The 14,151-nt window shown below is 34.4% G+C and overlaps 1 protein-coding gene across 4 annotated transcripts in view; it reads right to left on the bottom strand.

Annotated features, from left to right (window-relative positions):
* The window catches only part of LOC108908375 (zinc finger protein Xfin), a 149,285-nt gene that overhangs the window by 10,436 nt on the left and 124,698 nt on the right, over positions 1-14,151 (bottom strand). For all 4 annotated transcript variants that reach the window (XM_018712406.2, XM_018712407.1, XM_018712405.2 and 1 more), the window contains one exon: positions 8,029-9,860. In XM_018712406.2, coding sequence (XP_018567922.1) covers positions 8,029-9,860 — 1,832 coding nt within the window. The remainder of the gene's footprint in view (positions 1-8,028; positions 9,861-14,151) is intronic.

Below are 14,151 nucleotides of genomic sequence, written 5' to 3'. Positions count from 1 at the left end.
AGAATATTTCTACTTTTTAATAAAAAAAAAAATGGTACGACACTGACTTTTCCAGTTTTGATATTTATTTAGAAATCAGCCATCAATTCTTAATGAAATTGGTCTCTTCATTTTTTTTCGTAGGATGCACCGTTTTTGAGGAAAAAACGTAAAACATATTTTATTGCAAGTTTGTGTATTTTTAATTTCTATTGATACATTATCTAGCAGGTTGCTGTCAATATTTCTAAATAGATTACAACCATCAAATTTCGAGTCAATATCATTAAAAGTCTTTGACTTTTAATGATTTTGAATTAATGAAAATAAATACAAAATTAAAACTTATTAAACACTGTATTTCGGAAACGAAGCATATTTCGGCCTACGTCGAATCCATGAACTTTCTTTCACAAAATAACTTTTACAACCACACCCTAAAATATTTCGCACTTATTTTCAAACACCCTGTATAAAAAATAAAAGTCTATTTATTTTGAGACTGCGTTATTCATCTATTTGTTGTTTGTTCATCTCTTATATTTTTAATCTATTTTGAAGAGCAACCATTATTTAAACAAATGACAATAACACATATACAGTATGTCCACGATTAGAGTGGAAAAGAGGGAGAATATTTTTATTTTTCATTTTATGAGAAAAAGGCATTCTTGATAAAAAATTTTGCTTGTCTTTAAAATGCGGTTGGCATGGAGAACTTTCATTTTGTATGTACAGGGTGATCAGAAAATCGGCAAATATAAAAATCGTTCAAGAATACCTTCGTTTTAACGCTTAGAATTTAAATTTATTATATTATAATTTCAATTTGTGTATGAATCGGCCTACTTTGATAGAAACGAACAGTAAAACATTTTTATTGTTCATTTTACGANACTTTTCCAGTTTTGATATTTATTTAGAAATCAGCCATCAATTCTTAATGAAATTGGTCTCTTCATTTTTTTTCGTAGGATGCACCGTTTTTGAGGAAAAATTGAACGATTTCTATATTTGCCGATTTTCTGATCACCCTGTACATGCAAGATGAAAGTTCTCCATGCCAACCGCATTTTAAAGATAAGCAAAAATTTTAATCAGGAATACCTTTTTCTCGTAAAATGAAAAATAAAAATAATTTCAACTCTTTTCCACTCTAAAAGTGGACATCCTGTATATTAACATATACCACTAATTGCAGTGACTAATTTGAATACCTAAAGGTATTTGAGGAGTCATTAGCGTAAACCCTAAAAGTGCGACAAATGTTCGATCGCCACCGCTGGGCGCAGGGGTGGTCCGATCGGATTGATTTTTGTGTCATTGTGTAGGTTGGATCTTTCTTCGTCGAATAGCACTTCTATTCTAAAGTGCCCTATGAATGACCTTCGCGTGAAAACAAAGTGTTCTAAGACACTGAAGGTAAAGGGGTTAATTTGTGATCGGATATTAAATTCTGGTACTGGTAAATTAGACGTTTCCTTAAATTTACCAACTTGTTCTTTGAAAACCACCAATCCCTCCTAAAAATATATGTATTGAAAATTTACACTACATATTTCGTTTAGCTTTTGATACTACAAGACATTCAAACAATGCAATGTAGTTTTTATTGGGAATTAAATTTATTCATAACAATAAATGACAAAATTCAGGAATTTATTGGAGGTAATAATCAGTTTTAATGGGAGTTTTAAATTAAACAACCCACACTTAAGTGTTCATACGATGAGAAAAATAGTAGTTTGACAAAAACATTGTGGGAATCTACATACATAAAAACCTTCATAAAAAATTCTAAGATTGAAAAATCCCATAATCTGTTTAGTTGTGATTAGCAGTTTAGTTTTTCTTTTATTTTCTCCACAAAACCGTAATTTTTTAATATCCTGTACACATGTGAGTACAGTAACATATTTTAAATTTTGGACAAAGTCTAAATTCTACCGCAAGTCCACAAAATGTTATCGTGGTTGAAATGATGTAACGGACTAGTTCGTGTGGGACTTTTTTTTAAAGATAATGGCTTTATCAATGCAATGTCGCATTGTTTTCATACAGCACCGATAAGTGACAAATTTAATCTTTCGGAAAATGTTCGGAAAGGGAACATATTAACCTACTATTACCGTAAGGCGTTTTTTTTTCGCTGCTAACATCGAATCCGAGGCAGAAACGAGGTTAATAGTTGTTTTAGGAGTTGGTTCCTGTAAATAGTTCGTCAATTAAACAAACTCTTGGTCCAAAAATCCTCATCGCTAAATAGGCGAGCGGTTCACCCCTAAGAAGATGCTTCTAAATGAAGGTAACCGACAAAATTTTTAAAACAAAAACCTACAGCATGAAACTTTTTTTTATTTTATAAAGTGTGTTTTTCTGATAATTTACATATACTTTTTATATTTTTCGGCGTGGTCAGTCAATTGTTATAAATAAAATATTTATTGTAAAATGGACCAAAATAAACAGTTTTTGTTCTTTGATAAAAATTCTAAAAATGCTTTGTTTCCGAGATATTTACAATTTAATGTGAAAAAAGTGACGAAATCGACAAACTTCCGGAATTTTTTTCTTAAAAACTATTGAACAGAGTTTAATTCTAAAAAAGCATAATAATCGGCAGATCTTCTACTTTAAGACATATTTTTTTTTGGTATAGGTCAATTATTTTATTGAAGGTTTAATGCGAGTACAAAAAACAAAACAAATAGTGAAATTGTAACTCTAGATCCATTGACACATGGATGGATGGGAAATCGAAAATGGTTGTTTGGATTTTAATTATTTCGAAGGAGAAACTGCGTTAGATGCTTCAAAAATATTTTTGTTCATGTAGTGGAAAATGTTCTACGAAAAATTGTAACTGTTTGTCATCGAACCTGTAATGCTCTGCAGTCTGTGCGTGCTCAGATGAATGTCAGAATGTTCCATTCGAAATTGATGATGAAACGCTTATTTCAACTCAAGAACTTGTCGAAAATAACGAAAAACTTATTATTTAAAAATTAAATAAAAAAGAAATTAATATACTTTTATTGCTCTTAATATTTTTGTAAAATAAAAATAAAATAATTATCCTATACAATAAATTATCCAATAACTTTTTTATTTTTCGAGACCGCTAGGTCAATTATTATTATTAGGTTAATTTTACGATTTAAAAAGCTTATTTAGTTTAGTTTTGGTATAACTTTCAAGTCAATTTTAGCCATTTATAAAACCAAAAATCGAATATTTAAATTTTACTAATTACTTGCAAAAACCTTACTCCGGCTACAAAACCAAACAAAATGATCTTTTGAACATTTGTACTGTTAACATAATATCGATTAAAAAAATCATAATAATGTTTATTGTAAATATAATCTAATACAAGATATTGTAATATTGTGAAAAGAAAATTTAAATTTGATGTATCATAGTTTCCTTTGACTTTTTTTTACTCGCTTTAGACCTTCAATAAAATAATTGACCTATACCAAAAAAATATATCTTAAAGTAGAAAATCTGCCGAATATTATGCTTTTTTTAGAATTAAATTCTATTCTGTAGTTTTTGAGAAAAAAATTCCGAAATTTGTCGATTTCGTCACGTTTTTCACATTAAATTGTAATTATCTCGGAAACGAAGCATTTTTAAAATTTTTGTCAAAGAACAACAAGTGTTTAATTTGGTCCATTTTACAATAAAAAACTAGACTTCAAAGCAATTCGGCGAGTAATTTTTTTTACAACTTTTTTGTTTATAATAATTGACTGACCACGCCGAAAAATATAAAAAATATATGTAAATTATCAGAAAAACACATTTTATAAAATAAAAAAGTTTCATGCTGTAGGTTTTTGTTTTAAAAATTTAGTCGATTCATGCCTTTTTTTAGGGGTAAATCGCTCGTCTAAAAAGGAAAATTCGAAGCAGTTTTCGAGAAATTAATAATAATTGGCTAATAACATCTGTCCAGTCATCCATTTACAATTTGTTGGCGGTTTGTTTATATCGAAAACACCTGTTTTACAATCGGCATTTGATGTTTTCTTAATATACCGTTGCCTACTTGAAAATATGACTAATGAAACAGTCTGTTAAAGAATCTTAAAAATATAGCGTTTTATGTACAGTACAGAGCGTTTCCAAACATTGTAAATTTTTTGTTAATTTATAATAGGTACTTAACGTAGATACGATTTTTTCCAGATGTGAACCTTCTTTTATCTCTCGCTTTTTTATGTCTTTTATTTTTTAGGAGGGATTTGAAGAGTCGGAAAATAACTAAAATACATTAATTTTTCACCGATCAACGTTTTGATAATCTTTATTATCTTCCTCAGTACTCAATTGGACTAAAGAAGTTAGATCCGCAATATACCATTGAAGTGCTTCTGAAGTGAGTAATAAATGACTTGGTCGTTTTTCCTAGTTTTTATCGCATAGAAAATTGAATTTGGCGCGCCCTGTATCAAAATGTCAATAGTATAATCCTTTATAAAAAAAATAACGTAATATCATCGGCCAGGATTTAGTCAGCCTTCATAAATCATCGTCGATTATGTTAATTGATGTTTTTAACACCTTTTTTTAGCTACCTTTACCTACCATATTTGTTCACGGAGTCTTACTACATCATTCACTATTTTAGATTGAATTATAAGCTGGCAGATAATGTTTGTGTTGTCACGCGCCCACCTGTTCCTCACGCGTCTCAAACAGGTCGAGAAAAAAAATACAATGCGAACACAATGATTTGAGAATAGTACTTTCCACGCGTCCTTTCAATGACATGTGTTTATGTTAAATAAATCTGCATTAATATAAATACTTCTTAGGCATACCGAGGAATTATATAATTAATTATAATTCGTATATACAGGGTGTCTCGTTTAAAACGGATTCTCCCCTAGCTTTCGTAATAGCAATATACAAAGAAATGTTTCAAAAATATAAAAATTGCACCGAATCAGTTTCTTCACACTTCAAAATTATTCTTAATTGCACACAAATATCAAATATCTGTAAAACTAAACATGATAACGCGATATGGTTTTCATAGTTTATTCAAATATGAAAATAACTATCTTTTGCGTTCAAATAGAAAAATGTATCTAATTGTGGACCTTACCACAAAATTAATATATTTTCAATTTTATTAAAGTGTATTGAGCTTTTCATGTTTTTTTTGTTGTTATTTTCGAGTTGAAAAGTTGATGATACAAAATAATGGAATTTTCAAAGCCGAAATAAAGTGTAAAAAAAATGTTTAAGCATCGTTTAAAGTAAAAGTTTCCTAGTGTTATAATAATAGTTACAAATTAATTTCCTGTCAAAGCAACCATAATTTTTATCAAAATATGATCACATAAAAGTCAACGTATGACCTTGAAAATGAGGTACACATAACAAAATTGTTCATAAATAGAAATGCAAAATTACTAGAAAAACAACAATAATACTTGTTCAGAATTAATTATAATGGAATACTTTCCTTAAAATCTTCATCAACAGTTGAAAAATTTGCAGTGGGAAAAAGTCATACTTTGTTAGATCGCTGTTTTAACTCTTTTTGGTTGGAAGCAGTGCTACTAATTGGCATCTGGTTTTGGTGTTAAAATAACTACAAAAGATATGAGAAAGATAAAATTAAATTTATTTTACATCTGTTTGTGTTATNAAATTTGCAGTGGGAAAAAGTCATACTTTGTTAGATCGCTGTTTTAACTCTTTTTGGTTGGAAGCAGTGCTACTAATTGGCATCTGGTTTTGGTGTTAAAATAACTACAAAAGATATGAGAAAGATAAAATTAAATTTATTTTACATCTGTTTGTGTTATTTAAAAAATCACGTTATCCATGATCCTAAAATTTAAAAACTTCTAACGCCCATTCCTGTAAATACAATTTGCAACGCCAATTTCTTTTAAAAATATCAAATAACACCAAACGCTGTGTTTTGGATAGAAGACACAAATTTTCAGAATGTCGACTTTTCGTCTCTTTATTGAGACACGGTTCATAAATAAAACAAAAAAGTTACAAATGTTATACAGAAGTTGCTAGAAATAAATTATATCAGCTGTGCCAAAAAGACCCAAACCCCCCCGATAACTTTTCATGATGAAATCCTATCAAAAAAAAATTAAGAAAGAAATAGATTTAGCGGTGACCTTGTTCTGACCTTGACTCAAATTTTTAAGGTCAATACGAGTATTAACAGCTGTTCTTTTTAGAGAAGTGCTATTATGTTCTATTTTTCTAAAGAAAATTGATTCTCGTTTTAATAATTTACAAATGTACTTCACTATTCAAGTTTCTTTCTTATTTGATTATTAATATTTTAAAATTGATATTTCATATATATTTTTTTGCGATTTCAGTATAACATTTGTAACTTGTTTGTTTTATTTAAAAGCCGTATTTTCAAATATCGCCATTTGGTCAGAAACCTCAAATGAAGTCAAGTAACGCGCAGAAGAAATGGAACATACTGTACAACAGAAAATCATTTTAAAATGCGGACAAATTGATTTGGTGCAATTTTTATTTGAAACATTTCTTTGTATTATTGATATTACGAGCGTTATAGAGGAACTCGTTTTAAATGGAACACCCTGTAGGTTTGATATTTCATAAATAGCATTTTTATTTTTATTTTCTAATGTATTAATTTTTTTCATAGCTTTTGGTTTGTGACTCGAATTATGTACTTTATTTTGATAAACTTACAATAGATATGAGGAGATAATCCTGGCAAATGCGGTTTACATTATTTTTTTTACACAGTTCTGTTAATTATTGATCGTTTCAAAAAAATTCCACAATTACTGTCACTTGGAAAAAGATGTCCCATTTAGTTATATTTTATTAGCAGCTGAAAAAGTTTCTGATTGAATTTTAATGAGTGCCACAACGAATTAATTTAATCCAGTTCATCGTCGAAGTGCCGAGTAAATTTCTGCGGTCTGCGCGAACAGCGATTGCCACGTGCCTCTTTTAAATGGCATGCCACGAAAAAATTTNATTATATCGGCTGTGCCAAAAAGACCCAAACCCCCCCGATAACTTTTCATGATGAAATCCTATCAAAAAAAAAATTAAGAAAGAAATAGATTTAGCGGTGACCTTGTCTTTGACCTTGACTCAAATTTTTAAGGTCAATACGAGTATTAACAGCTGTTCTTTTTAGAGAAGTGCTATTATGTTCTATTTTTCTAAAGAAAATTGATTCTCGTTTTAATAATTTACAAATGTACTTCACTATTCAAGTTTCTTTCTTATTTGATTATTAATATTTTAAAATTGATATTTCATATATATTTTTTTGCGATTTCAGTATAACATTTGTAACTTGTTTGTTTTATTTAAAAGCCGTATTTTCAAATATCGCCATTTGGTCAGAAACCTCAAATGAAGTCAAGTAACGCGCAGAAGAAATGGAACATACTGTACAACAGAAAATCATTTTAAAATGCGGACAAATTGATTTGGTGCAATTTTTATTTGAAACATTTCTTTGTATTATTGATATTACGAGCGTTATAGAGGAACTCGTTTTAAATGGAACACCCTGTAGGTTTGATATTTCATAAATAGCATTTTTATTTTTATTTTCTAATGTATTAATTTTTTTCATAGCTTTTGCTTTGCGACTCGAATTATGTACTTTATTTTGATAAACTTACAACAATAGATATGAGGAGATAATCCTGGCAAATGCGGTTTACATTATTTTTTTTACACAGTTCTGTTAATTATTGATCGTTTCAAAAAAATTCCACAATTACTGTCACTTGGAAAAAGATGTCCCATTTAGTTATATTTTATTAGCAGCTGAAAAAGTTTCTGATTGAATTTTAATGAGTGCCACAACGAATTAATTTAATCCAGTTCATCGTCGAAGTGCCGAGTAAATTTCTGCGGTCTGCGCGAACAGCGATTGCCACGTGCCTCTTTTAAATGGCATGCCACGAAAAAATTTCCCAGAAGTAATAAGCGCCTCGCTAAATAGGCGGCCTTGAACGGCAAATTACGCGGTTATCGTCGTAATTAGCGGCTTACCTGAAATTGCACTTCTTGCACTTGAACAGCGTCTTCTTCCCCTCCGTGCTGGGCCGTTTCTTTTCCGATATCCTCGCCGAGGAGTGGTTGGCCACCATGTCGGCCACCCTCAGCCCTGGTGGCGAGCGCAGCGGCGAGTTCTTCAGCAGGGGACTGAAGTCGCAGCTGTTGGGCGCCCTGGGCAGCTTGGGCAGGTCCGATTTGCTGGTGGAGGGCGAGTTGTTGCGGTCGTGGTGTTTCGGTCTGGTGCCGCAGCCCCCGCTGGTGTCCATGCTCTGATCGCTGCTCACCGGGATCTCCGTCAGGTACTTGTTGTACTTGGTGTAGTTCCGCCTGCCCGTCTCGTCGGTCATCAGCACCTTGGCCGACTCGTGGGCCTGGTCCCTCACCGACTTGAGTTTGATGTGTTTGGTGATGTCCCATCGCCAATTGGAGCGGTAGGAGCAGAGGGAACACTCGAAGGGTTTCTTGTTTAAGTGACCCACGATGTGGACGTGGAAGCGCGACGCCGTGGAGGCCCAGAAGGTGCAATGCGGGCACTTGAACACGCGCTTGTGCTGCGCCACGGAGATGTCGTTGCCGTGGGTGGGAATTTTGTCGGTGGTGGGTAAGGGCGAGTGGTGAACGTTGTGGTTGGTCGCGGTCAAGTCGGGACCCAGGTAACTGCTCTCGCTGCCCATGGGGGAGTGTGTGCGTACGGAGAGGTCCAAGGAGACGTTGTCGTCCACTTTGTCATCAGTGTATTCGTAGTTGGAATCGTCGACCTCGATATCCATCGGCACCATGATGTCGTTCCACACGAACACTTTGTTCTCCATGGGGTGCGGTTTGATCTCGGAATCTTCGGTGCTCTGGTCTTCGTCTATCCTTAGTTCGTGTTCAGAATAAGTGTCCATCTCCTCCTTGACATCCAAGGGTTCCATCTTGATGTCTACGATTTCGGCCTTCAAGGCTTCGGGGCACGTTTGCAGGTGATTGTATAGATCTGCGCTCGACTTGCATCTCTGTCTACAGAATTTGCAGCGGGAGGAGCTGATGTTGTGGGAACGAACGACGGTCTGCACCTTGTTGGTCTCTTTGCCGCACGTCTTCTGGTGCTTGACCTGCTCGGTGAGGCACTTGCTCTCGTGACCGCACAGGCTGCAGATGAGGTTGCAGCTGCCGCCGGTGCCCTGCTCCAGCTTCTCCCTGAGGTTGTCGAAGAACGAGGCGTTCTTCTGCTTGAACACTTCGCCTAGTTTGCTTTTGGGCGAGGAATTGTAGATGGAGGCGGGTATGAGATCAGGTACTTTGGGGGTGGAGGCTTTGAATACGTCCTCGGAATCGAACAGCGAGGCAAAGTCCTTCAACGCACTGTTGCCAGATTTCGCCCAGATGTCGTTGACGACCTTCTGGCTCATTATCGGTTCGCTGGGCTCGGGGATGTCCGGCGCAGTCTTCAGCACCGGATACAGGGGCCTCTGGTGGCCCAGCTTCAACACCGAGGTCTGCGCCGGGATGGGGATGAGGTTGGGGATGGGCCTCGCCGGTTTCTTGATCACTGGCTTGCTTTCCTCCCGGTGGATGTTGTGGACCTTTTTCTCGTGCTTGGCCATCTCGGTGTCCCAAGCGGATTTGTAGTTGCACTGTTTGCACTTGCTCTTGATGTACACCTTGCCATTGGCGTGGTGGATGATGTCGTCCGGATGGATGAAATCGGAACCGCCGAAGGTCTTGGACTCGCCGCCGTTTTCCGATTTGATCTTCTTGGGCGGGGCCTTCAGCTTCGGCTTTCTGTCGACGTCTGCGGCGGCTGGCTGGACCGCCGTCTGCTCGGGCTCGTTCTTGATGGCCTGCAACACAAACGCGCAAATCAGTCGGCTAGCGGTGCTGAGTATGCATACTGCGAAGCCGAAGAAAGCACTGAGTCAGCTCGGTCGTCGTTATCGCGTCGCGGTCTACACGAACACGGCGAAGTGATAAGCATTATCGGTTCCGACAGGTACGGCGCACCTACACGACTGCTCCGTGGGTCGCGCTAGCCGGGCCGCCGTTCCACCGCGCGTCCTTCCTACAATTCGAACCGAAACTAGACTCCTGAACCGAACCAAGTGGATAAGCGACGCGATGTGTCCCGCGAACAGCGCTTGCTGCACCGTATCGGCCGCCGTGTCATAACTTTTCGATGTAATTGTACTAATCAAACAAGATTAAGGATTTTAGCGTATCTGTTTGCGCAGGGGTTTCGTAATGTCTATAGTTTAGAATTCAAGTACGAGTAGCCATCATATAACTACAATCGTAAATATGCGTACCTACTTTTCGATATTTGCATACACTTTTATTCGGTAATGGCGAAAACGGACGCGGTTCTACTCTAAAGCGATAACTGTAGCTTGTAAACAAGTTTGAAACAGTATAAAAAGCAATTCATAAATATGGAATTTGTACTTTGATGTAAATCATATGGAAAACGTAACAANCGCAAATCAGTCGGCTAGCGGTGCTGAGTATGCATACTGCGAAGCCGAAGAAAGCACTGAGTCAGCTCGGTCGTCGTTATCGCGTCGCGGTCTACACGAACACGGCGAAGTGATAAGCATTATCGGTTCCGACAGGTACGGCGCACCTACACGACTGCTCCGTGGGTCGCGCTAGCCGGGCCGCCGTTCCACCGCGCGTCCTTCCTACAATTCGAACCGAAACTAGACTCCTGAACCGAACCAAGTGGATAAGCGACGCGATGTGTCCCGCGAACAGCGCTTGCTGCACCGTATCGGCCGCCGTGTCATAACTTTTCGATGTAATTGTACTAATCAAACAAGATTAAGGATTTTAGCGTATCTGTTTGCGCAGGGGTTTCGTAATGTCTATAGTTTAGAATTCAAGTACGAGTAGCCATTGCCATTCAGAGGAGGACGGGTTTCGACATCATTTTACTACATTCGTAAATATGCGTACCTACTTTTCGATATTTGCATACACTTTTATTCGGTAATGGCGAAAACGGACGCGGTTCTACTCTAAAGCGATAACTGTAGCTTGTAAACAAGTTTGAAACAGTATAAAAAGCAATTCATAAATATGGAATTTGTACTTTGATGTAAATCATATGGAAAACGTAACAAAATTATTTAATTATTATCTGTTTCATAACATAGTCAGATTCTAAGAAAATTGCTCCGTCCTTACCATAGGCGCCCAATCCCCGGGGGTTCTGGGTGTCGAGTAACCACGGCGATTTTGCTTTCAAACTTATCAGTAATTTGGAAGTGGTATTTTTATTTACATGGAATAATATTTGTATTTTTTGCATTGAAATTAAAACTTAAATAGACATAAACATTTCTTTCGGTTTCGTTTACTGTTAATAATAAATATCTATAGATAAAATAATATATACAAAATATAATATGTAATATATAATATAATTTATAAATATAAATATATATAGTTATGAGAAAAAAAATTATAGTGACTTTATAGAATAGCTTAGCCCAATTGAATCTTGGGTTATGATTTTGTTGTACAGATCTATGAAAATCTAGCTTAGTCTTACTAGCGCAATCAAATTAATCACTTATTACTTTCTAGGGCAAGAAAAAGATATCTCCCTTCTGACGCTGGCATGTCTGTCACCATTTCTTAAAATAAAATAAACTATTAAGAGCAGATTAGTGGTGTTATCTTAAAAAATATCAATTTTACGCTATATTATTCTCCAAAACCACCTCCTTAAAATTTGTTATAGCTGTTTTACATTGACAATTTATTGATGAATAAAATGACGAAGTTCTTCATGAATTAATTCACGAATTTATTGGTAAACAGTGTGGTTTTACACTGCTACAGACTTTGTCAAGTTTTTTGACGCATTAATCAGTTCTACCAACGAATCAAAGAAGCAAATAAATTTCAAAAATGTCACCTTTCCATTAATAATTGTAGTGATACAAACGTGGTACCGTTCTGACACATATTATATAAATATTAGGGTAAGTAACAAATCAGTAAAAACAATGCAAAATTAGTACGACGCCATACAATTATTTACATATTCCAATAACATAACCTCATTACTGATCTGAGGCTGGAAATCTATTGGGTTGGCACTTCCGAACTTCACGAAGAAATTGACGAAAATTAGAACATGCTCTAATTCATCAAAAACTTGATGAATAAAGTCAAGAAGTTATTTGACAGCTGATTTGGTGCATTACACTTTTCCAATTTCTTGATGAAGCGACTTCATGAATTAATTGATCAATAAATTGTCAATGTAAAACAGCTATTAGGTATATTTATCGACGGAGTTTACGGGGAGAGAGAGAGGGGGAGAGAGAGAGAGAATATGTTATGTCTAGATCACTATGATTTAATTTTCGTAAATCTTAATATAAAAGAACATCATGCAAGTGGAATTTCGATCAAATCGAGTCGGACACACTACCAACCAATTATAGGCTAAAAATACCGTAAGAATCGTTCATTTGATATAGGTATCGATATATTTTCAATATTCCTAGACCAGATCTTTATAAACAAGATAAAAATGTTATGCTTCAGTTCAGACCAGGGTTTAAGATTAGGTTGAAGTTAGGATAGAACTAAACTTATCGTTAGCGATTTTCTACTGATAAAATATAAAAATAAATGAAAAGTAAAAAAAAATATTTTAAAAACAAGCTTTTATTGAAATGCACTAAAAAAAAAACACGCAGTTTATAAAACCCATAATATTGTGTAAATCCCAAACCCACAAAAGAGTTGAATATGGCTGCTCTATAAAAGTGTCATCAGCAAAAATATGATAAACAGACACGTACTATCTATAATTAATATGTTCATGTTCTTATATGTTCTTATACATACAAACAAACATACATGTGAAGTTAAATAATAGCTTGTAATGATACATACTCTTCTGACAATTTGTTGAAAACTCAATATTGATTGAGTTACATAACCTCAGTTATTTATTATACTCGTAGTTATTTATTTTTTCTTAATATTTTGCCATACTTAACTCTTTTTGGAATAAGTCAAATTTTTCCAAATTTGGTACAATTATTACTTTAAAAAAACTGCATCACAAAAAAATCATGAAAAAAAGTCTAGAAAATTTATGATAATGTTTCCACTTACATTTTTTCATGGAATATTTCACTCAGCATCTAAGATCATTCGAAAATCGCACAAGAAAAAGTGTTCCTGATCTAACTCGATAATATTAACCTTTGCAAGAAAAAAAAAACTGTTTTGAAGACAATCTATAAAACCCATAAAAATGTATCTATTTTGCAATATAGACGAATAGTCCACGCTAATTAATTACGACTTTATTTGTATATGAATTATTTCTTCCATTTGTCGTTTTTTTCGGATAATTAGCGTGGACTAGAGCAGGATTTGAATGTAAAATAAAATTATGTTCTATACTTTTGAAAGCATTAAAATCTGCTACACTTAACTACATTGGTTAATTTAATAAAAATTGTGGAATTTAACAACAGCAGTAAAAATTTATAAGCTTTGAACGGAAAAAGGTGTAATAAAATATTAAATGCGTGTTTTTTCTCGCGATTTTCAAGGATTGTTTAATTTTTGAAAAACTAATAAGCACGATTTTCTCTCGTAGATGCAGTTTATTACCAACAATAAATTTACCAAAATTCTGTTAGATGGAAAAAAGTTATTAAAAAAATAACTTTCGAGGTTACGTATTCGAAGTATGTAGTGCCATTTTTTATAGTCCAGGCGGTAGAACATTCCAGACGTTTTTATTTGAAGTCATCTATTTTGTTGTACAGAAAAATCCCAAATACTTTGTAGAATAAGAATCCGCGTTTGCCTATCCCAAAAAATCATTGCTAACAACTGCGAATAAAAAAAGTTGAGTTTTGCATTAACAATGGACGAAAAATAGTAGAAAATCATATGTATATTTGAAGCGATTTTTAAAATAAGTTAATATTTATAAATATTGATGAAACTTTGTGGATAAATAGTAAAACATATATTCTACCCTAAAATTTTGCAACGATCGATAGCGTGGTTTTCGATTGACAGGATTGTTAATTAAGAAAATTTCAGAAAGTTTATCGCATACCGTGGGTTTAAATTAAAGTTTAGAAAGGGCACGCA

This window comes from Anoplophora glabripennis, unplaced genomic scaffold (assembly GCF_000390285.2).
Source record: "Anoplophora glabripennis isolate ALB-LARVAE unplaced genomic scaffold, Agla_2.0 scaffold347, whole genome shotgun sequence".
Taxonomy (NCBI): Eukaryota; Metazoa; Arthropoda; class Insecta; order Coleoptera; family Cerambycidae; genus Anoplophora; species Anoplophora glabripennis.
The sequence above is the reverse complement of the archived record's forward strand: the minus strand, read 5'-3'. Positions and strand labels throughout refer to the sequence as shown.